Below are 26,265 nucleotides of genomic sequence, written 5' to 3' on the forward strand. Positions count from 1 at the left end.
TTTTCTTTCTTTCTTTTTTATTATTATTTTTAACTAGAGCGAAGAAGCAAGCGCAGTCGTCGCAAAGCGGGTATCCCCTCGTGTGGCAACAGGAAAATGCAAAAATCCTCATTAGCGTTTGGCGGGGGCAAGATGAAAAGTAACGAGCGGCGGCTGCTCGGAATAAATAAGCTAAGAGAATAATCTAAAATGCGAAGAAGAATCGTCGACGAAAAGCAGCAGGTCGTTGTCGAACGCGGTTGCCCGATTCGCCTGGTTTTTCGAGGCAACAGGACTAAAGGAGGGTAGAATCGGGCAGAAAAGAGGGTGGTGGATGCTGAGTGAGAAAGGAAGCGAAAGGGAGAAACAGAGTGAGAGAGTAAGAGAGTTGGAGGGAGGAAAACGTAGGAGGGGGTGAGAGGAGGCTGTGCTCGGGGTGCGGAAGAGTCAGTGCGCGGCGAGGCGCGCCAGCTGCCGCACGTCATGATTCTACCCCAGGTGAGCTACGAATTTACCCAGAAACATCACAGCACGCTCTTCACTTCAAAACGGGACCGCCAAAATTCGTGACTATATACCACTAATATATACATATATGTATATACATCTTTGCGTACAACTATTACAAAATGATTGTCTTTCACACCAACCCCTCGTGCATGAGACCAGTGTGCTCGATTGAACGGCGTACATCTTCACGTTGCTCGATTTGCTTTCAATCTGTCCAAACACCAGCACGTTACATCAACCAGCATGATTAACAACATCGCTCTCTTCGTTCACGTTTTTCTTTCTTCTCTTTCTTCTACCTGTGCTTTCGTATCCTTCGTACACATCGTGCATCGTGTGGCAAAGAGATGGCCGCGACGTCGGACGAAATTATAATCGAACGATCCTCGAGCATCCGTCGGGACACTGAGAAACCTCGTTTACGCTACTAGACGTAATATCGGCACCGTACTGTTAGCGTATCGTCGAGTGAAACGCCGGGATCACCAGATAGACCGAGTGGCTGCGCGACACGTCGATCGAGGATTTTATGGGAATCGATTCCCTGCACCGAGAACAACAGATCTGCTTCTCGACCGCTCGTAACGAGTGCCGTGTAGCAAATAAAAATTGACGAAAAGGCAGGCGAGGCTCTTCATCGCACACACATGCACACACACACGCACTCTCTCACTCTTTTTCTTTTTCTCTCTCTTTCTCTGTATCTCTCCAGCCTGACGACAGTCTCTGATCAAGCTGCTATTGTTTTCCAATGACGGTCACTCGTCCGATTGATCTTTTTTAACGACTCCGTTTTGCTCTTTCTCGCACTCTTTTATGGTGAACTGCGTATGAAACCAGCGGGGAATATCGTGACAACGCGCACCCTATTGCCTTCTACCAGAGGAAAGCGTAAAGTGATTTTGCACCGTGCAAACAAACTTTATTTCTCGATTCATTTACGGCGGACGCTTTGTTTGCCCGCGTAATTGACAGCCCGTCGAACGTGAATTAATCTTTTGCGCGCAATCGGGCGTGATAAATCTCCATCGGCGAAAATTTCAATTTTCACATGCGAAGACTCGGCTCTACGTACATCCAAGTTTCTTAAGCTACCTCGAGTGTTGTACAGCTACGATTTTTCTATCCCACGCTCTTCTCCTCTTCTCGATCGATCGATTGCCAGCGATTTGAATATCTTCGTTCGCCGGAGTGGCGTTCGGCAAACGCAGCTTGTTGGAACAGGATCGCAACAGGTTCTCTCCAGCACCTCGATCGTTATCATCTTAATCGCACTAATTTATTTCTCCGGACTGTTCATTAGATTTTTCGCTCGTTCCCTCCCAATCACGTTCGCTCGTGTCTCCCTCGTTTTCTCTCAATATCCTCAGGCAACGATTATTTCGTGGTTTGCACGACGAATTAAAGACTCAGCCGTCAAGCCAAAAGTATTACAAGTGTCTTCTGCATACTACGTGCGACGGAGGAAGAAGAAAGGCTGTGCGCGGAAAATGAACGCGCCTTCTCGACGGCGGCAACTCAATTTCGTGGCAGAGCAACGAAAAGGGAAGTGTTACGGCGAGGCTGCGACGAGGCCTGAAACTTATGCATGCTACGCGACAGAATTATGCCGCGCGTCAACCATCGAAATCTTTAACGTGACAAGAGACATAAGAGACGTATCGACATAATAGAAGAAAAGATGGACGAGGAGAACGAACCGGATCGCTTTGTGATTTTACACAGTCTTTCCATAATAACGTTTATCATTCCGAGTCGTTCGTTCTTCGTTTACGGAGGACTCGAGTTTCTCTTCGACCGAACAATTTCCTGTGCAACTTCGAAACGCATCTTGAACATTCCGCTATCGAGGGAAGTGTCAGCCAGCCGGCTCTCGTCGAGTTTTTCATTGCACCAGACGGCGGGCCTCTTTGATCTTCGAAATTTTTTCCAACTGCTTTCGAATAGCGATGTTTCTATCGAGTCAAGATCAAGGAAAGTTCAATTCGTACGAGTGTTCGCCATGAAAACGTTCTTTGATTCTTTCAATCACCGTTTATGGACGCTCCTCTTGCGCGACGATCCTTTCCGTTTGCGACTATTTTCGATTTGAATTTGTAGAATTTTAACGAGTGTTGTGGCTTTTGCGACGATTCTCCGATCGTTATTCAGTGAGATGTTATCGTAATTCAATTTCGCCTGCGGGATTTTAACGAATTAAGGAAGCTGTCGATGTCAGCTTTTGATCAACGCTTCCGAAGAGGAAAAATATCAATTTTTCCAGGCAGATCCACGAATCGGGAAACGCTGACTCGGGTTAATCTCGTTTGTATGAATCTGATTTAGTCGGCGATTTGATTCAAAGAAGCGCCGCGAACTCCATAAAATAAGGAGTACGATTGCGGTCTGTCAGAATGGAAATATTTCCGAGGGTGTAACGACGTCTGAGTTTCCAAGAGGGTGAAGAGTTATTCCTGGCCCGATTATGGCATCTTTAGCTGCTGGTTCCAGCAACTTCAGCCGAGACACGCCAAAAGTTGAAGAAAAATTTCTATCGATGACGAAAAATTCCCTGTCTTTTATTCCAGTAACATCGTTCCAAGCTTCGATATTATTTCAAAAATGTTCGATCGAACGATAGATCGAACGGTACAGGTGTACCCACGAGTGAGAGGAAAGAGCTCCTTCGGGCGACATACGCGGAACGCAAATGGTATCGCCGACAAAAACGTTGCTCGATTTAAAAAGGACAATTTCGATGGATCCGATTTGATCCGACCCTCGAGAACGCCGAACAGGGAATAGAATTCGAAAGGAAAATCCCAACTCGATATCGGAACTTGAATCGTGGGTCCCCGTGTCATCGTTCAGAACGGACTCTTCGATCTTTGTCGGTGTGTCGAAAAAATATTTTCCCCCTTCAAGTGCCCCAAGTTAACACTCGACTTGACAATCGAGCGACACGGTGGTCATCGGTGGCACACATTTTTCTACGTTTCTTAGAACCATCGCAACGAATAGGATAAATTTCACGTACCAACGAATCTTCAACAGTGCGAATGACTCGGATAACACTGACGAGGGAAAGTGCTCCGATACGATATGCTATTTTGCGAAAATTATTTGTTACGGTGTATATCTCGATCTATCGCGGCAAGATACCTGAAACACGCGTGACAATCGGCGTCTTAACGCGATGCGTTAGAGTCGAGGGAAACGTAACAATTTTGTCAGCAAGGCGAATAATCATTTTTCCGCTCCGATTGCGAGCAGATGGTTCGGCTACCGATCGTGCGAAATATGTGATTTAATCTACACGATATCGCAATTGACTCTGATGGTCGGAGATTGAAAGTTGGTGCGCGAAATCGAGTGTCAGGTGACGGCTGATACATCCGCGAAACGTCTACGCAGGAGCAGCAATCAACCTCTACCCATCCAATTTCGATCGAAACAATTTGGAAGAAAGTCGAAAACGGCTATAAAGTTAACCGAGCAAACTCCACTTTCTTAAAGCCCGATTTTCCCGAGGGTCCGAACGCCGAGAGGCGTGACTCGATCCCTTATCCCAGGGTAGGAAACAATCTCTTTGTAATTACAGAGCAGCTCTTCGATATTTTTTATGGAGCATGCTGACTCTAGAAAGGTCTACCCTACCCTAGGCATCCCAATCACGGTTGGTTTCCTAAGGATTTACCAGCTGGGTTCACCTTACGTCTTCGATGTATCCTCTCCATCTTGGGTTGATGGACAACAGAAAGAAGACCACGACGATACGTGCAATCGATAACTCGTAACGGATGGTTTACAATCTGTCGCAATGTGACGGTGTTTCTTGCATTTGCTTGGAAAGCCTGTTTCTGGCGAAGAAATTTTGTGACAAGTTTCGAGTACGATCCATAACTCTTCTTGCTTCTCACTCGCAAATGTATCGCGACAGCTCTCGCGAAACTTCGTTATGGATTTTCTTATGAATACATTTTGCCGCAAAGAGACAAACTCATCGTGATTATAACAATGAAACTCGAAAGCAATCCGAGAATCTACGTAGAAATTACCAGACATTTATCGCGAGCATACACTCGTTGAAAAATTACTGTACGAATGGTAGTCTTAGATGTACAATTAGCGCTAGAAATGGTCTCGCTAATTGATACAACGAATAATTGACTTTTCACCTGCAACTTTCATTCCAACTTCCATGTACAGTCTCAAATCCGTTTGAAATTTCACCAATATAACAGCTGCGGTCGTGTCTCGCTACGATACTAACGAGAGTTAAAAATACTTTCCCGAGCCACTGTATCTTGTAGAATCTGATGGATTATCTGGCTGGGCAGCGATTGCACGCAAACTACTTCCGGTTAGAAGGGCAAAGGGCTTGCCGAGTACGCCTGTTGCGCGTTAAGGCCACAACTTTGCTATCAATTACCGACAATGATAGATCGATGTACTCCGGCAAAACTGCTTGATGAGTTTCTTTAATTACAATCCTCTTCTCGTTAAGCTTCTGCATAATAATCTTATAGATAAACACGGCGATAGATTAATACAATCATCTAACTTTCTATCTTTCTTCTTGCTTTTCCTCCGCTCTTTCTTTATCTCAGTCACGTTCCCATTGAACATTTCCTAAGTACTTGGTTCCTTAGGGTGTATCTAGGTTAAATCTGAGTTAGGTTCGAATTAAGTTTCCACTAAGATTCTATCCTTCCTTCCAACTCCGCCTAATAAAGCGCATATCTACGTCTCTACGTCTATTTATCTCCATACTTTCCAGTGTTTGCCCATCTTACGTAAGACGCAACGCTGTCCTCCATTCAACGAATATCGCGTTTGGAATATTTAACACGAGTTTCCTGTTACATCGCATCGATTGTTCCAAGCTAAATTTTCCACGCGTTATCAACGCCAAAGATAAGCCAAACGTTGAGAGCGAAAGTGCAGTGATACAGATCTTCCCGCGTGCGAGTTTCTGACGACAATTTATTCCTACGAGCCGCGTTCATCGTAAAAGAAAATCGAGGAATTCGTTTCTTCCAAATGAAACAGAATCGGTTCTTACGCTAAATAGTTTTTCTTGTTTCCTTATTACGAGTCCGACAAATTCGCGTCCAACATTCTTAGACACCCTGTATGCATCAGCTATCTAAATATCATCGTTTCTATTAACGTTCTTCCGTTGGTCTAAAAGAATTTGTAAAAGTCAGTTTACTCGGATTTCTAATCTGAAAACAGAGAGACTGTCAAGAGATCCGATAGTTCGATTAAATTTACAATTAAATGCAAACACCATTTCGATTAACGTATATTGTTTTTGAAAGACAATTAAATCGTGTCACAATATTCCGCTAGATCCAGCTATACCACGAAGAATAAAATCATTGCAGTTTCATTTATCCTCAATTTTGTTCGTTTAATTGTAATTAAGATACAGTTTGCGATAGCTGGAAATGACAATTTTTAGCGATAGCGTACGTGTATCGTAATCTCCCAAAAAAAAAAAAAAAATTACATTTTCTAGGAGAAAATTAAATTCTATTCCTGAACGTTTGTAAACAATCCGTCCTAGACGTAGAGCGTCAAGTCGATTTCGGATTATCAACCGATACATCCGATGTTAATACCGTCAAACTCCCTTTCGAGTACATAAGCCGAATAAGGCTGCAAGTATAGAATTACCGCGGAGGTTAATCCTAATTAAGTCGGATGGCTCCTCGAAAACTTTCCGATCGAACTAGTTGCAAGCATATTAACCACGTAATATTTTCTTCTGGCTTAAACGCATCGAGTCTGCGGAAGATACACGGAAATACGGGAAATAAAACGGTCATCGATCAAATGATCAAGATCAAGTTAATCAAGGAACAGTTCGTTAATTCGCTCGTTATACCGCAGCCGAACGATGAATAAATTTTCCAGAATAAATAGCGGACTGAGTTTCTTCCTTGTTTCAATTATGACCGCTTCGATATCAAACATATTCCTCGTAAATGAATCTCAGATTTCCATTAATTTTATCGACCATCTAAAATTTCACCGTGCCTTTTACGTTTAGGCTAAACAACTTCTAACTTAAACAGATTTAATGTATTCCGTTGAGAAATATACCGCTCAGAGATTTCGAAAAGCTTCTAATTGCTTTAAATCGTTATCCTTAATTCCATCAATGATCTAAAATTTCCCGCTTCTCTGATCTTTTCTGTTTTATGTTGATCGAATCTCTAACTTGTCTTCGTTTAATAAATTCTATGGGCAAAAGTTCACCGTTGAAAAATTTGTTAATTCGTTGGTAAAGATTCGTATCTTGCACTGAATGCTGCATCGTGTTTAAACATTTTCGTATCGCACAAGCACGTAGTTGTTGAACGATCAATTAAGCTGGACAGCTTAATGGAAAGCAAAGGGTACTCCTTTCACTCAGAAAATTCGTGGAAAATCGGAATTATTGCTTCAAAAGTTACTGTCTTTTGTATTTAAGTTCGCTACGTTTCGTCCAGAAGCAGAAAATATATTACACGCCGCTTTATCAGAACATTACATTTTACTCTAATTTCAAATTACAACATAAAGCGTTCACAATTATTCGAGAGTAGAAAGAAACTCGTTTTACCTCGTTGCGAAATTTACCTTTCTTCATAGATGGACAGTAATTTCTTGATATTTTGTGTATGTAAACACCGCTGGAAATGTACTCGATTAACTTTGTCGTACCGATGAAAATCACATCGGTAGCCGTAATCATTTTTTCGTGATGTCAGGTAATTGAATTTTCAATTGAATTTCAGGGCTCGATTTCCAGTCGCCGTTTAATTTAGGCGACCTTTACATTCGCTAGATTCTGTACTCGAGGCTAGATCGATATATCTTCGATCAGTGGCGAAAGCACCGAGTTGGAGACAGCCATTGAACCTGCTAACTAAAGCCCGCTATTACACACTGCGGTGTATATTCTGATACCAAGTGCAAGCTGTTGTGCTCGGTCGAATCGTACAGCTCCATTATTGATACTATCGAGAATTTCGTCAATCGAGAACCCTCGACAGATCCTCTTTGTTTCCCTTTGTGTCCCATCGATCATCGCTTGATCGACAAACCTTTTTATCGGTGTATTTAACAACCCGGAAAATAACTACTGCTCGGCCGTATATCTCGCGATTTCTTATCGTGTGTAATCTTTTGGATAATAACGCGTACTAGTAGCCAGAAACCAGATTCACAACACTGTGGGATTGGAATTACGATCCATGTCTCGATTCATAGGATTAAATTATTAAGCTTTCGTAATTTCATATTTTAATCGAACGTAGGTTTCCCGCGATATAATCGTAGGTTCATTTATGGTAATTGTCTAGCATGATGAATATTTTGCTAAAGAAAAGAAAGGTGGAATTCGTCGAAGGGAAATTAAGAAAGCTTTGCAGGAAAAGGACACTTGTGAACAATTTTGTTATCGGCTCTTCAATTACACTAGGTGTGTGCACGTGAAAATTACAATGGAGCAACGTGATATAACATTTTCGCCCTTTTCTTACGATCCTAGTGTATTAAACAAATTCTATGCGTACGTTTAAAATAAAACAATTTCGAAATAAACAGGATTGTCGGTTTCGTTAGATTTATATTTTTCCTAGTTTACTGAACTTACAAAACAAGCTCTACAAAATCTCGTAAATTCGTCGATCATTCTCTGATCTTTTACTTTTTTGAATTCGCCGAGTCCAGAAAATCTACCTGTCACGTTTATCTGCCGTGGATTTGCGTGAAATATTACATCCGATAATCGAATCGAAAGTAATCTTTGCACGTTTAAAATATATGTGTTTAACTCCCATTCTTTAAACGTCCATCGTTATGTTTTTCGAATATTTTATTTCACCGAATAACAACATTAATATAAAAGCAAATAGTTACGTATCCGATTCGAGTTATGGAAACAAAATGTTGCGATTTATATGCTCGTCGTCGTGCCATTGCTTTCTGATAATTCCAAACTTCGTATTTCACCGTCATACAATGAACTTTCTGTTGGTTTTCCAGGCACATCTTCGTAATTCTAAAGCGAAATACGAATCGAACTCGTAGCATCTCTTGCTCGAACGGCATTCTTCTTTTTCTTCCGCTTTTATGCTCCCTTAATGATCTTCGTGATCCGAGTAACTCGCAATGGAGCGAGAGGCCGGTACGCTCTTTGAATCCGAGTAATTTACGCTCCTTGCGAATTACATATCGAAATCCATCGAGCCGTCGATATCGTTTCGATTGATCGGTCGAAATGAACGTTCCGGATGCAGCTCTGTTAACGCGTTAATTTACTTTAAATCGATGCATATCCCTTCCCCTCTGAAAACGTTGATTTGTCTCCGATAGAAAAAAATTCAGGAAAAATTCCTCCATTCACGCACACTCGATACACTTGCCAGCGTTTTTAAAAGTAACCGGACATTTGGTTCTTTTTCACAGACGGAAATTCAATATGCAAAAGTGCATAGAAGGCGTAAAATTTGCAGATGTACGTACACAGGACGCGCGTAATCTGCAAAAATATATCAAATATTCAAAGTACAGTACTCGTTATATCATCTAGTAGGCGAAATAAATCTCTACCTACGTTCTACCCCGTTAATTATAATAAACCCTGTAAAAATATAAATTTACGTAAATATCAGCAGACCACAGTTATGATCATTACAGTTACGTAAATATCTTGCAGATGTTTAGATATTTCTGGGAAATTTAAATGTGCAGATATATACACCATATATATATATAAACGTAGCACGTAAAGATGATAAGTAGCCTAAAGGTTAATAGACACTTAAAATTTATAGTCTCTATAAAAGGATAATAAATATCTGCTCACTCTATTCGTTAATTCACCATTAAATTTAGAAGCTTTCTAAGAAGGAAACCTATAGGTCTGTGATCGATAGACGACGAATATATATTTTCTAATCGAATATCGAAATTTTTCTCTAAAATCTATTACAATTATCGATTCAAACTGATATCGAAAAGCTAACGCGAAGACTTCTTCTTTATTTTATGAACCCTACCTACCGGATAACTTCTCCATTGGAACTTTTTAATAAAATTCATATACTGTTCGCACAAATTCACTTAAATGTCCGAATGTCTATAGACAGCAGAATATCACGAACATCTTCTTTTGCGAAGATTTTACGAAGACACATAGAAAGTACGTGTATCTTCTTGCAAAGGCGAACGTATCAATGGAAAAACTTACATCGTGATCGTTCTTATCGCTCGTTCTTCGACACGCAGATAATTAAAATTCGCGGACAAGATACACATAGCCTTAGTTTATTTTTGCACAATGATTATTCGGAGAGAACGCAGGTTTTATCGAATCAACCCTGTTTCTCTGTGTCGTGCTTGATTTCTTCTCGTATCGCATCGCGTTCCTGTTCGTCGATCGATCAATTTTTTTCTACGTCGAAAGCTCTCGACAGCATCGACGATCGTCAGTCGACAACACTTTTCGTTGTTCACGAAACTCTTTCGAATCAGCAAGAAAAATAACGATGTTTACGTTCGATTCGAACGCCGATAAACCACAGGTCAGCTTTTATAACAATTTACAATTGCGCTGTGCAATTAGCACGTAATTTACCATTGTACATAAATTACAATTGTGTGCGATCAGCGTGATATACGCAGCTGCCATGGTCCTTGAAAAATGCGGCGAAAAATACAATACAACCGATCCCATGACGATGGACTTTGTATAAATTATTTTTTATTACCATTAATATTAACGTATAAAAAATAACATAACAGAAACATCTTTCGTAATTGATGCCAATCTAGACGGTTTTTTAAACATTTCTTCGAAGTTGTAAACATTTCTCTGTTTGCGCGACAAGCAACATTCGTCGATTCACTTTTGTTTCGTATTGTACGAAAGAGATCTCGTCGACTCGGGCACAGGCCAAAATCGCTTAGACGTGATCCAACGAGAGCATTCACAGTAGGCGGTGCGGTCAGGTCAAGTGAAAATCTGTCAACCTTGGCGTCGGTTTACTAGCAATCGAGATCTCTGTCCCACGGTCGGAGAGGAACATGGAGGACGAGCGTTTAATCGATCTTCGTACGAAATTACAGCGAGCTGTAACGCGATTTTCATTAAAGTATACTTGGAAGACGACATTGTGCCTACTTCCAGTGAACAAATCAAAATGAAAAATAAAATCCTAGATTTTTTATCGTAGTTTGACCGTACCTTTGACCGCTAGTGTGAACGAAGCTTAAGATCGTCGTATTCGAGGAAACTTGAATCAACGAGCATTTCTTGTTACCAGCGAACGAAACAACATCGAACAAATGAAGAAAATTAGCTTTAATTCTTTAAATTACGTAAAATGTTTTTATTCCATCTACTTGTTGTATGGTTTAACGTTAATGGTAATAAAAAATGATCGATACAAAACCTGTCGTTCAACAGTTCAATTATACTCTTCACTGTAACGCGGTTAAAGTAAATGTTAAGCAAATGTTGATCGCGCATGCACAGAAAAATTATTCTCTCTCTCTCTCTCATTTAATGGCGAAGTTGTATTTCAAGTGGTCTGTATCTCGGTATCTCGTGTGCCAGCGTGCGCATGAATTTTCCTACCTGTAACCGGCGGGGTAAGTCGTTTACCCAGATATTTATCGGTATCGTGAAATCAGAATCCAATCAGATCGTAAATCGGGGTTGACGTTCTCTTCGGCTCAAATTCATTCAGCTTTCGAGCCGATCCACGGAATTAGAATTTTACTGATAATGGCGAATCTTGCGGAACGAATTGAATCGTTTACGAATCGCTACGCGAATTTCCCCATGATTCGTCGCCCTTTCTTTTTTCTTTTTTTTTTTTTCTCCTTCTCATCAGATCGCAATCAGGATAAACGGGATTTAATTACGACGGTCGTGGGTAGACCGGAACTCTTTCATTCTTTTTCCCATCCGCCGCCTGCGACTGCGCTTGCCATTCCCTCGTCGACATTTCTCTCGTCCTTTCTCTCTCTCTCTCTCTCTCTCTCTGCCTGTCTTCTCTTGTCTCTCACAAACCTTTTACGACGGAAATTTGTTTCGACCTGTTGGAACAATTTTCGCGATCCTGAAAAACGCGTTGGTTTCTTTTTTTAAAACCGATTGTCTACCAAAATTGTCCAGGAAGGCAGAAATTCTGTCACCGAATCGTTCAAACCGAGCGACACTTGAATTTCTCCACAGTCTATTTCCACTAGTCAGGCACAAAATCGAAACTCTTAGTATGAAATAGGTGCGAAAGGTGCGGAGTGTTACGTAATAAAATTGTAATAGGTAGACTGGCGATTTTTATTCGTTTATAGAAAATTTGAAGGTGCAAAATCGCACAGAATACGCAGAGTTCAGAGGAGATAAAACATCCAGAGTATAGTACTTGCTATAATACTTGATACGTAAAACAATTTTCTACCGAGACTCTAGCTTTTTAATTATATTCTCAAAAATATGAATTTAATACATGACAATAACATAAAAATCCACGACCTAATGATAAATGTCACTGACGTTCTCGTTCCATTTCTATTTAATACTTTCGTACGGCAGAACCTCGTTTGTCCGAGACGAGGCAGTTCGGATAACCGAACAGTTCCGATAACAAGGATTCAGCAGCTATTGCCTGAAAGCTGCCTGAAAGCAACAGCAGCTAAAAACAAAAATTCCACAAAATTTCGCGTGCATCAAAGTTGATGGTCATGTTCGTTGGAATTGTTGAATTAATCACCGCGCGGATGGCAAACACCATTTTCGTAGCGCGTTAAGAACACGGTATTGTTTTAAGCAGCGAATAGTAATACAGTTTTGCATTACCATGAAACATTGGGAACAAAGGACTTTCGACCTCCCTGCCATTTGTCCAATTGTTTGTCGTTTAATTAAATGGCATCAACTTGGGCGAAATTAAACGAAGCAATTTACTGAAGCAATTCATGAGAATACGCATTGCACCGATGAATCTATCATAACCACGGAATTGAAACCGGATATCGTGCGGCCTGTAATACCTGGCATTTTCTGCAAATTTGTATTCAACGTTATTTATTCGATGCGAAGGATGCGACACATTTTTACATTATGCGCCGCACACGATATTGTGGACTTTTATTAACAGCGTAACGCGACGCGTCTTTCGCGGCTATATAAAGTTTGAATCAAACCCTGGAAATATATATAGAAATCATAAAACATTCACTGCGAATGTATATTTAGTAAAAAATTAATATACAGCACAAATAACCACTCGAAGTGTACGTATAATGAGTATTACGGATATTGCCATTAAATATTGAGGCTTATTAATGTAATCGACGATCGACTGTTTAAATATCTCTGTGATATGTGTAAAATACATGTATACCTATTTGCGCGAAATATCTTGCAGCTTTGATTGAATTTCACCAATATGTTGCCATTTAACCGTGATAATGTGTTACATCTCGATAGATCAAAGTGTCTCGTATAACATACACAATATACATTTATAACAGATATCTACATGATACATATTTACAAAGGATACCAGATATAGACAATTGTAAAGGTATTTTCGTAAGCCACTATATATTTTTTTAAGGAAATCACAAACCTGAATTACTGTAGAGAGAGAGAGAGAGAGAGAGAGAGAGAGAGAGAGAGAGAGAGAGAGAGAGAGAGAGAGAGAGAGAGAGGATCGATGAACATAGCTACTGAGCAGACTATACCGCTGCGAAACTAACGGCAAGTGAGGTAGATAGATTGTTATCGAAATGTCCCCGTTTGGCTAATTATTTGCCTATCGGTCGCAGGGTAATCACCAACGTTTCGGATCGAACGCTATATCTGCTCATAAGCTGATATTACAAGCTCGATATAGCTCCTATATCACGAATCGCAGCTTCTTCGTTGTTTGCGAACATCATCCTCAATGCCGGATAATTAATTATCCGTGAAGTCTCGTGTAACAATTAGACTTCCATAAATATCATTTAACCATAAAAAAAAAAATGGCTAAATTGAGGTGATTAAATAACATGAAATTTCTAGTGCGAGTTTAGCGGCGTTTTAACAAGAGAAATTTCACAGGTCTTCCAGCAGGGATTAACTCTATGCAAATAAGATGAATCCACTTCGTAATCCACCTTAACCAACACGATGCACGCTTAATTCAAATGCATATTGTTGTGCAAATACGTATTTATACAACATTAAGACGCTTGCAGAAAGTCAAGTTACCTTGAGGAATGGTTGGGAAGCTATTTAAAAATTACTATCTAGTTTGAAACTTGTGTGAAGATGGATGAAGACCAGAATTTTAAGACGTATGAAGGATTCATGAATCGAACGTAGCAACAAATATCTCGTCTTTATATTTCAATCGATAATACGCAGAAATATATAAAATACGTACAGTGAATTGGTTATAGCACTTGATAAATCTAACAAATCTCCGTTTAGGTTTGATTTTGTTTAATTATGAAATTAACGATGGAATTATAAATGATACTTACTGATAGCAAAATTATGGAATTGAAATAGCACAAACAATAGCAATCTAGGCAATATAAGTAATTGTTACTAATAATTTTCTAATTAATATTCCAAAGAACCTACTTCGCTTAATTGCTCGGTCAACGATATTACGGATATTTTCCATGAATTTCATTTGATAAACTGTAGTCAACAAGTTATTCGATCGTCATTTCCACCTGCATTCGAACAAATATTATTTATAATTTAATGTTTCCCTCGGTGTATCAATAATCGAACGATGAATGGATCGAGTTTCTTCACTTATTATAATCGTATTATCTCTGTCATCATGAATAGTTTATGATGCTCCAATGAAACTTGAAATCACTCGAAGATCATAAGTACTAATTGAGGTCGTGTCAATAGCGTTCGATATCGGTCGAAGGTAGCAGGGGTCATCGAGGTCACAGGATTAGCGTTCACATTATGGGATACTATCATCGATAGATACTCGAGATCTTTCAACAATGATCTCGCAAATAAATATTGAAATTCATCGGTGTTCCTTCATTTCATTCATTTCGTTCATATGAAATGGATACAAAAAATATTCACACACACTCGTATTTATTGTAGCAATTAATTAATTAACTAGGTTCAGGCGTATTCAGTTTCATATCATTTGGTAATACGGCGATATGAATAGAAAAATTGTTACAATGAAAATGAAATGGAGAGTCTGATAAAATATGCTATCGATATTTTGTGTAGCCATTGTAGAAGGTTCGAAAACTGCTACGTTTTTCAAGATGATCTGGCAATCTTGAAAGAAGTATTATATGTGCTGCGAGAACGTCTGAGAAGCATCCATTACTGACTATCACGCTTAAAGAAACGTTTATTCATATTTTATTCCCGACGTACAGCGTTTCGCAAGAGTACCTATTTCAATATTTACTATAAAATTTCTTTACAAATGTATTAGGCGAAAATAAAATGTCGTCTGCTCTTTCTCTATTTCCTCATTTTTTATTAAGTGTCCTACTTTTCTATCCTAATTGTGGAAAACTTCCGTGGTCTAAACAGGTTTCATTATTTCAGGCTTGATCCTTAAAAATCACGGATTTACGTTTAAACGACATTAAACATTGTGAAGTTTGAGATCATTCTTGACCATCCGCTTCAAACACCTTCAGGTTCAAGTACACGAGATAGAACATCTTCTAGAAATATCTTCCAGAACTATCGTTAGTACAAAGATAACAATTGCGATTAGTCGTAATTCCGACCTTCTGGTTTTACACAGAAATTAATGTTACGATGTTGCCACACTGTCAAAATTCCGAAAGAATAGAACTCAGTCGAGTTACCTAATTCGTTAGGACTCTTGACATCTTTCGCCGTGAATGATCGTACGGACAAATGAAGGCTGACGTGTTTTCGCGAAATGAAACTGAAATTTCTAGCTTGGTTTCGCCGTTTTTTTCGCCTATCTAATGGCGCATAAGCGCAGGTTACACGGGCCAAATGGAATCCTTAATAAGCGGTCAACGTTTCCCTTGTTCAAAGATACGAGTACCTGCCTTTCATTCGGTCCTGGCGAGTCGCTTCGATACCGTTACAGCTAAGGCGAATTAAAAGAAATCTCACGACGAACATTCTCTTCCTCCGGATAAAAGAACCACTCCCGGTATTTCTTTTCGATTACCTTTGCTCCACCGAAGATGCTACTTACGAACCGACCACACTAAACGAGAAGATGCGCTATAGTCGTGTTCTTTTGTAAAGCAGTGAACACTATAACAGGCTACTTCCTTGTTGCTGTTCTAAACGGTATCTTCGTTGATTGGAAATTGGATAGGTTCGACCTGCTCTTCCATACCATCGATTTATTCAACGTTGTATAATACAAAAGCAATTTCTTTTCTCTGAGAAAGACGAATTAACTCGTCACTCGGGTTCTGTTATTCCATATGAATTATATCTACATTTACAAAGACTGGAATCGACTGAATTGAAATCGCTTTACCTTTACTACGTATTGGGTCGAGTAATAAGTTTGTCTGTTTCACTATTTTATCATTTCGGAGGATGTTGTAAGCGTTGTTTAAAGATACATCTGAATCTTTTTACCAAGGATATACAGGGCGAGCAGGTAAAAACTACTAGCTGAAATCAATCGTTAATTGCTGATTTTATTAAATAACGTTTGTAGTAAAATCGATTGTATTTAAGAAGCCTGATCGGATAAGTACACGTTGATTTTTGAATATCTTAAAATGATTAAAAAATCAAAATATACTTGTCCGACCAGCATTTTTAAATGTAACGAGTTTTAATAATGAAATAATAAAGTCAATAAACAACGAGTTATTTCAACTGGTAGTTTTTACCGACTCAGCCCGCATATTTATAAAAGAATGGAATAAATATATTATTACGCCAGTAGCTGCTAGCCCGCGGCTTCCCTCGCACAGTATTTGCCCTTTTAACGATTTATGCTTACTACATTCTATTTGAACGCCCTTTAGAAGCTGAATTTCAAAAGATACTCGAACACGCGTTTGTTTATCTTTAATAAAGATTTCGTATGGCGAGTCCCATATTTCCAACTTCATCAACTCGTGGGATATAGGTGTCCTTTTAAGAAGAAATGTATCCCTCTTTTTATACCTTTAGGATAGACATTTCGAAAAATCCTTTCTTGTCTCTTGTCTACGTCATAGAAGAAATATACCGTCCAAATTTCACGTTTCTAGGTACAGCGATTTGAGCTGAACGTTGGCGAGTGAGTCAGTCACTTTTCCCTTTTATATGTATCTGTATAGAATACAAATTTAATTTCACATGAAATTATTACTCGACCTACGCTTCTGATTTCCGATTTTTTTTTTTTTTTTTTTTTTAATGCAGTAAAAGTAGATAGTTCTATTTTAATAGCAACGAATATGTTCCAACGCGTTTCGAGAAGAATTACATCTCGTGTTGACTATGACACACGTAGCGAGAATATCACGAAAATCTGTGACCTCGCATATCGAATGGTAATTAGATAGGAATATAAATTGCACGCGTGGTTTCACGAAATATTAGGATATTTGTGCGTTAGCATAATTTATCCTAATGCATACTCATCAATAGCCTCCCTCTCTTTGATATTAACTAATTGCGTAATCGAATGCAAGCCGTACACGAATTAATGTAACATGTAGCTAACAGAGCAATGATCAAAAGAGAATCTGGAAAATGGCAGAGATTTTAAGAAATTTCTACGAATATATCTAAATCTTGCCGCCTTATTAGTTATCGGTAAAGCGTGGACATTTACGCATTTAGAATATATGAAATTTGAAAGTGTAAAGATACATATAATGTACATAATATGCAAAAATGTATAGGATATTCAAAGTATAGCAATCGTTAAAGAGCAGCACCTCGTAACTGTAAAACCACACTAAAACTTTTCTTCTTATACAGGTGCAGGATACAACACGAGAAAATCAGAGTAGAAAGTTGGTAAAATCGAAAAGTTAAGGCTATTATTATAATTTCGTTTCATTGTATCCTGCATTGAATTTTTAACGAAATATTCTGTTACGCTAATCTTAATCACGGCACAAGAATAATTTCCTACCAACTTTTATATAACGCAAAATATAAAAATGGGAAAGTTTCAGCGATTTTATATTTATGAGACGCGGCGTATTATTTAATGAATGAGATAAATTTCTGCTGAAGTTCCACCTCTTTCATCGTATTCTCAAGAATATCAGTTTGTATAAACGTTCGCTGTATAGGTATCGTTATTTCAACGCAAATAATAATTGCAACGCATCGCAACACAGATAAGACGCTGTGAAGTTAACGTTACCGTAACGAAGACGAAACAAAATACAGGATGAAAACTCGTGAGATCGAGTCACCGAAAATAATGCCACAGGATCTTATCTTTCGTGATTAAGACAACCCTTACAAAGTTGCCGCTTCCCTAAGATAGATAAAATATTATCTAAATCAGGAAATGCTGAGAGCAGCCTGTCGCTACTTCCTATCGTTAAACAAACTTGCTCCAGATTAGTCCTCGAATATTGCGATCGAACGAAAGTCAATGTTCCGCGATTGCCATTAAAATTAAAACGATTCGCTCGATTAAATCTCGTTTGGTGACGTCAAAACTCGTCAATACCTTGGTACGAGATTATAGCAAAGCGGTAAGTAGCGAGTGTTGCGATCTGAAACAGTTCGAATTAGTATCGTATATGTGGCGACAGATTCGAATTACTTCGAACAGCAATCGAAGCTTAAAATTCTTAAAAGTCCCAATTCGAACATTTTTAGATCCCATCGCTACTCACCGCTCTGTTATATTCGCAGCCTTACTCGACGCAAATTATTTTGAATTAGTTCTTTTTAACGTTTCCACTAACCACTACCCTGGGACCGTAATATCAGGTCGTGTAATAAATTCATTGGTATTTTTTAAAACGTGTGTGTGCGCTATTTTTATGCATATAAGATCTATTTAATCAGTGTTGTCCATTACGTTGTTCTATTATCCTTGCGCGCGGATTATCTCTTAGCTACTATCGAAAGAAATAATATTATAATATACCATCGTGGATGAAATTTCATCTTGCTGCGTTTGTTCTTATCTCAGAAAGCAATAAAGTCAAACAAATGCAATGAAATTTTGTATTACCGCTCGCTATCACGTAGAAGGTAGAAAAGTTGTTTGCTGACGATATCGAGGCAAAATTTGTACGAGGTGAAATTCCACCTATAATAGCCTTTAAGGGTTAAATTGCTTATTTACCCCGGCACTTTGAGCTTTTTAAAAAGTGTGGTAGACTGTGATATTCTTTAAACCAGTCGATATTTAGGGAAACAATTTTTCCAAATACCGAGACGATCGATATATTCCGACGATAAAAGCATAACAAACAATCCAGTAATTTGAAACATACGCTGCACTTGTTTAGTAACAAACAATTCTCTTTTACGAAGTATAATGTTTGTTTCTCCTATCGTTAAATTATCATTAACATGTAATGTGTTTATCTATCGCAGTTGACATTAGTAAGGTTTCTATGACACTTCCAAGACGTAAAACTGAAAAACGAATGAACTTCGTACATAATTTAATATACGAAACAAAAATATTGTCAGTGGTGCACATTTTGCATACTTTTCGAAACTTTCGGCGCTGTTTAGGATGAGCTTAGTTCGAGGATACCGTAGTTACTCGCTTTGGCTTGCAAAGCTTTCCATTATGAGCTTCCATTATGAATCTTTCCATTATGAGCTTTTAAGGAGGACCATTAAAAATGAGTAAAGCCGCCGAAACTTTCGCTAGAGCCAATGAAAAATGACTTAAGGCGGGAAGGTTTACTTCTGCTACGAACAAGTAAATACACGTCCTTGCCGTAACTGTCGAGTTGCCAAAATTAATATCACCTATCGCTACTAAAACTTGCAGATGATACATGTTGCACAGCCAATTGTTTGTTTTCCGTAGCCAAACATCTTCGTATTCAGTTTGACTCTGTTCTCTAAAAATATTTTGTTTTTCATGCACAGTCCATGACGGGATTGCAACGAAAGAAAAAAAGGAAAAAATATCGCGCTTTTGCGGTAGCGTGTAATTAAAAGGCTTAATTGGAAAAAAATCACGAGCTCGCTTGTTAATAAGGTTCCGACGAGCTACGCTGCAGTAGAGCTATGAACGAAAATTTGCTGCCAACATCGTGCATCCTTATTCATTAAAATGAGACGCACGTGATTAAAATCGAGTAAACGCGAACAATGAAAATCTATCCGATGATCTTCAGGTTTGTTAATATTTCGGCGTTTAATAACGAATTTCGCGTTGATACGTCTTCAGATTCCCGTGATCTTCGAACTCTAAATTATCCGACTACGAGAATTATACGATCGTAGAATAGAAATTTATATCCTTTAATTTGTAACTTGTCAATTTGCTGATATTATTGCTTGAGAAATTATCGTACAAACGAAACCTGCGATAGTGTAATTAAATATAAATTACGCAGTAAACGCAGTAAAAAGTTAAAAATAATCGCAATTGCGATGCGTGACTCTTGTGGGACGTGACTCGCCTGAATAAAACCGTGTGCGCTCTACCTATTGCTAAAATGACATCAATCGACAATTGATCATGTTCACCGTACTGAAGCATCTATTCTCTCATTCACGCGTAACGTTTAGCACGCTGCAACTTGCATAGGTTACGATGCCTACCTATTTAGTAGGTTAGGTTGTCACTATCCATTTCGAGGTTAGGATGATACCTATCCTAACCTATCATTGCATAACGTTGTGACAGCGCCTCTAATTACAAGTTGCAGCGAGCGAAATTTCGCGTGTAAATGAGAAAATGAGTTAGTACAGTAGGCAGGAAACCCGATTAATTTTGAGATTGTCGATTGATGTTATTTTAACAATAGATAGAGCGCCCGCGGTTTTATTCAGGCGAGCTACGCCTCACAAGAGACACACATGACAGAGCATAGATTACTCCTTACTTTTTAGTGCATTTATGAATAAAACCTTGTTTGTAAATTTTTATTTTCTACCGTTTAGTAAATTTTTAAAACAATTTTTACACTATATCGATCGATTTGACGACAGACACGGAAACAGACATATACAAGAGGAAGCTTGTAACGTACAAATAAGAATTGATTTGACCCAGTTTGTAAAGGAACATTGAATTGAATAGAATAACTGTACTGTCGTCTACGATGAGTCCAGACGCAAGAAATCCGGACAAGTAGAAACGTGTCGAAAAATTTGTCGGCTTCAAACGTATCGAGTTGAGCGAGATCTTGCAATGAAATAAGAGTAAAAAGCCTTTGGGGAAAAAAGACGGACTATCGATAGTTGAGAGAAAAGTAAGAACGTCGAAAAGATATCTATTGCGTTCCTTGCCTTTCTTAGTTTCCTCTGCTAATTTTCCAGCCCATTACATTTCTATTCTGTAACTTCAGCCAGCGGCGTATCATTGGAAACCCAGCGACTGGGACAGCCGCACTTTGTTATTTTCTGCAATCGGAACGCGCGAATCCATCGGCGTAGCGCTCGATAGCAGCTGCACGAAATTGCATTGGAAAATGAATTTCATTCGGCTAAGAACAAACACGAGCCTCGCGCCAACGATACTTGGAAATTTTCTGATATTACTTGCTACAAGGATACTGTAGTTCCAGGCATTGAGAAAATTTCTTCTTTTCTTAAATATTTCAATATCATGCAAAGGATGCATGAATTTGCGACTACATCTTGCAGAAAATGGCATACGCTGTTGCCCGGTTTTCTTTATCATTGTTTCAGTGCCTGCTATCGACATCCATTATTCATTATACAATGTACATGTACAACATGCTCAAGCGTAAGAACACTTTGTATCTCCACCTTTGTACGTGTAGAAATCGAATTTTCTATTCTCTATTAGAATTACTCCGTGAAAAATATTCGCCAGTAATATTTCGGCAACTACAAACCAAAGGAGATGTTATTGGAATAAAGGAAAAAAATGGATAAGTTTAACGTCTCTTTTAACAACTTCCTTCCAGCAGAAAGTCAATGATTTTCATCGAACCCACGCTTTTTAATTAATATCTAAATATAAAGAGTCAAGCCCCGATTTCATTGAAGTTCCCAAGAAGAAAGATATAAAATTATTTAAGAGAGGAAAAAATGCCATAAGCAGGTCGATAAATAAATAACGGATGTTTGAATATTTGATTTACAGCTACGGCGTTCCATTGGTTTGGAGTTTATGAAATCGAAGTAAACAATTGCTGCAGCGTTCCTCCGACAATAGAAGCGGCTTTAATATTCATATTTTATATCGCGTCGCTGTAGATATCACGACTATTAAAGTGATTTTTCCCTTTCTGAGAATAGAAGACGGAGGAAACGACACGATAAAACCGCGCTTCTTTGTTTGCTTTCGTCTTCGCTGGAAAAAATATCCGCCCCGAAGAATAAACAACCACCGAGAGGGTAAATCTAATTTCGGGGGCTGAACTTTAAAACTTGGCCTGCGGGGGCTCATTTATTTATTCATCTGTTCATCCAGGCATCGCATTCGTTGAGACAGTTTTATTGTTTCCCGCATGTTTCTTCGACCTCCGTCCCTTATCGTCCATAATTTGTAATTCGCAGCGACATTTCCTTGGGTTTACAGCTTCTTCTCTTTCAAAGCTGACAAATAATATGAAACACGTTTGGCGTATGAAAAGAAATTGCTTTCGAAAACGAAGCGCCATCCTTCAAACAAAAGAAACCGAAAAGCCAATTCCGACCGATTTCACGGATGTTCTATCACATTCGTTCGGCCTTTGTAGCAGATAGAACGCTCCACTCGCTGCATTTCTTTTAAATTACACTTCCAGAGAAGTGCACGATCTTCGAAGTAGACGTTAAGCACACTTCCTCTTTATGTCTGTTTCAAAGCTCACGGTACAACGAGAAAGTAACGAGACTACCGCTCGAGCTTGTTTCCGGCAAGACGTAATTCGATTATAAAGGTATAGAATGATCAACAAAATGATTTTACGTTTTATTATTATTACACCTGCGTGTGCTTGAATATTATGCTACCCTCCTTAATTAAAGTATTCTTTCATTTCTCAAGATATCGTAAAATATTTGAGATTCTCCGTGTTTCTGGCTTTTAAGCGTAGCTTTAGAAATGATCTAATTTATTCGTCGTAACTATAATTCTCATATAGCTCTATTAGTTTATAATTTTCCGTGTATCATCCACTAACGATAAGTCGAACGATCCTGAAAGTGTTCGCGCACGATGTACGGCATGCTCGTCATAAGCTATCGTTAATGCAACGTGTAGTTTAGTTATGATTTTTCTAATTCTACCTTGAAATCGATGTAACATTTCACGGCCATTAGCAAAATCCTCAAACCACGTAGAAACGAGATTCGTAAGACATCGTCGCAAAGTACGAAGACGAAATATCCACTGACTTTCTAGCTTCTTTTCGTGGTACAGTGTATCCGCTGATAAGATGTACCGCTATTTAGCAAGTTGCATGGAGCAATTTTCAAGCGAATACGAAGCTTAAACACATATTTCGTAGGCAAACTAGTCGGCTGAGCAAAAAATGTCCTGCAGACTTTCGAAGGGAAATTACTTTTCGCTCGGCATCGTGGCGCTTTTTATCGCGAAACGTAACGAATTTCTTTGCAATCGAAAGAAAAATTGCTCTCGAGTGTCGTTTTAATAGCTACCGCACCGTTTCCTTCCAACTACGGAATAATCTCGCGACTCTTCCGACACCCGAGTACTTGACCGAGAATGCAAATATTACGATGCATCTCGTAAACTCGATATTCTTCTCTTTGTGGTAAAAATAAATATCCCTTTATTGCTCTGGTTTCCTCTAACGGTTTGCATTCAGATACCAGAATTCCCAAAGTAAAATATGGAGAAGCGCATCGGCTGGATTAAATAATAGATTCTCCATTGGCCGTCCGCGGCAGTTTATCTTCGATTCCGCAGATTTTATTTGCAGGCATCGTAACTTGCTTCCAGCACAATGCTCTTTTATATCCTTCCTCTTTTCCAAGATCAATGGCTCGTTCTATTGAGATAATTAGATTACGTTTTTAAAAGGTTCCGATCGAATTGAATCCCGTGAGCAAGCGGACGTTTCGTCGTCTCACGGAGAATGCAAAATCAACGATTGGCAGGATCATGATTTCTTTAGCCTCGGGATTTCTTACGTTTTCTGATTTTTTAAATATATTAAGATCTCTTCGACAAGTTCAGTCGTTATCACAGATAATCGTTCGAAAGTACCTTGACGAATTTACGGATCGCGAGTCGTAGCTTGTAGAACTCTGTTATACAGCTTTTACAATTTTACAAGTTACAAGTAAAATCGCTGATATTGCTGGTATACCTCGCAAACATTCGTAGCAACATCATTGCCGTACGATATAAATTGTTTATAGAATTTATCAATAATCGTATAGCCTGTAAAATTTTACCAATAGACGCATAATATCAGTTCAATGGTGAACGAAGAAGAACACTCTGAGCATCAGATACGTAAATTTCTCGCTTGAAGCTCTTTCTAGGAAATGGATATTAATAACTGTATCGAGCACGATGTTCTCTTTTCATGTGAAATTTATACATTCGCTGTCTGATAACATTGTCGAAGAGTTAATCGATCGTTTTCCCAAGACAAGTTCGATATTGCGGAGTTCAGCTTCAGCTCGTTTCTTCCTCCACAACGAATCCCTTTTTGTATCCTATTCCTTAAATTACGTGGAAAAGCGCCTATGGCGAACTACTCGAATTCAAGATCAGAACAATTCCTTATCCAAGACAGGAGCCCGTTTCACCCTAGGTCGTCCTAGGTCGCCCTACAAAGCCGACCGTTCTTACGAACTTCCTAATAAAATGTATTCCACGATGAAAAAAGTCGGTCTTGTAGACAGAAAAACAAAAAGAAAAGTGAAAAATTGCCCGCTAGGTCCCAGAGCACCGTACGCTCGCGCAATACGATCTTCCTTCCACCTCTTGGTTTTTAAAGAGAAGAACCTGATTTCGCGAAATATAAACGCCACGAAGGAGGGTTCTTTCAATCGAAAAATGGAGCTAACGACGCTGCAACCAATGGGAGGAAATTGATTTTTCTTAAAGGCGAACGTCCAGCAACTGTTATTGTTTCCCATATTATCGCAACTTCTTCCATAAATTCCCATACGCACGATTTTCATGCGATTGATAAATCTTCGTGTCGTGCGTGCTGTTACATACACCAGGGAAAAGCGACACGACTAAAAAGCAACACGCTCGCGATCGATATTCCAATTTTGCAGCGCGATCGATCTGGCTCGAACCAAAATAGAAGTCTTTATCGGATGGACGAGAACGTCCATGCAATAACCAGTCTTCCCTCTGTGCTACTGGTGAATTCGCTGAAGACGGCCGACGAAATTGAAGCTGATATACTCTGCGTTTCTACGAAATGCAAATCGCAGGAATCTGCGAGTCCTTTCTCCTCGGATGTCGCGTTCTCATTATCCCGTTCGTTAAGTCTTCCGTCTGTCGCACAGCACGACGTTTGAATAAGAAACGAGGATACTGGACAAGAAGCAAAATTCACCACGTTCGCAAGTTTTCGCAATCCTCGGCGCGTCATTTGAACGAGGATTCGGGACAAGGATAAAGAAATACGTATAATGGGCAGTTTTCCTGAAATTCGATATAAAGGAATCCGACGTGAGTAAAAGCCTGTTTATCGAATCTCTTTGTATTTCCCTTGCTGCCCGGCTCGGTTGAAATATCTCCAACATTTATTTGTCTAACCACGCGCGATAACTTTTTCCATTTTCTCGTCATTTAAGTGTCATACAAAAATCAGAGTTTTTTTCATTTTTGGAAAATTATTATTTACATTTATATTACTCGCTGGCAGACTGACGATATCGTCGAATAATGAGACCGAAATCGAACAATGATTACTTTGATTTTTGTTCGCCGTACGTGCCACCGCGCGCCGCATCGATCCTGTCGAATAGAACGTTCGCAATGGATTTGCCAAGAAACATTACCCATCGTGAATGTTTTATCGACATTTGAAATTCCATTGTTATAGTCTGTAAACGGGAATTGCTCATCCATTGGGCGATTGGAAATGGAAACGGAAGCGCGAATGTCCTCCATTGCGACAAGTTTGCGCGTACGATCATCTATATCTTGCATCTCCTGCGGGACACAGGCACGAATAAAGATACAATACTGTGCAAAAGTTTAGACGATCGATAGTGATTTCGTAATGGCACCTAACCGCTAGACTACGGATGTTTACGCAAATTCATATTTCTACGAATACCTCTAACAATATACAGATATGGTATACAGATATACAGCTAAGCTCGGATTTGTTTCATTCGCTAAAATATTATAACGTGTGTCGTACTTTGAATGTGTTATACATACTTTTATTTAGATTGTCCGAAAAATATCTTTCTTTTACAGACACGTCTTTTACAACGACGCATCTTCATACAAACATGAAACCTAATCCGTCGAACGTTGTGATCTCTATTTTGATAGAACAAACTGGAACGTCATACGTAATTCGATAAAATAATATAAAATGGAAAATGTTGTGCATCCATTATTTCCTTATAAAACGAAAGAAACGAAGAAACGACCTGATATTATGTCTGTATATTAGTCTGTGCATTTTGGCGGTTTTAACTTGCCCAAAAATGCAGAAAAATCTATCTATTAC

General features: G+C 39.0%; 1 protein-coding gene across 3 annotated transcripts in view; it reads left to right on the top strand.

Annotated features, from left to right (window-relative positions):
- The first annotated feature begins 382 nt into the window (after positions 1–382).
- LOC117209876 (dopamine receptor 1-like) overlaps positions 383–26,265 on the top strand; it is a 55,442-nt gene continuing 29,559 nt past the window's right edge. Inside the window, exon 1 of one of the 3 annotated variants that reach the window (XM_033452316.1) lies at positions 383–477. In XM_033452316.1, the coding sequence (XP_033308207.1) occupies positions 463–477 (15 nt within the window). In that variant the 5' untranslated portion in view covers positions 383–462. The remainder of the gene's footprint in view (positions 478–26,265) is intronic. The other 2 variants (XM_033452318.1, XM_033452320.1) reach the window with 2 other exon arrangements.

The sequence above is a fragment of the Bombus bifarius genome, unplaced genomic scaffold (genome assembly GCF_011952205.1).
Source record: "Bombus bifarius isolate JDL3187 unplaced genomic scaffold, Bbif_JDL3187 scf7180000008194, whole genome shotgun sequence".
Classification (NCBI taxonomy): domain Eukaryota; kingdom Metazoa; phylum Arthropoda; class Insecta; order Hymenoptera; family Apidae; genus Bombus; species Bombus bifarius.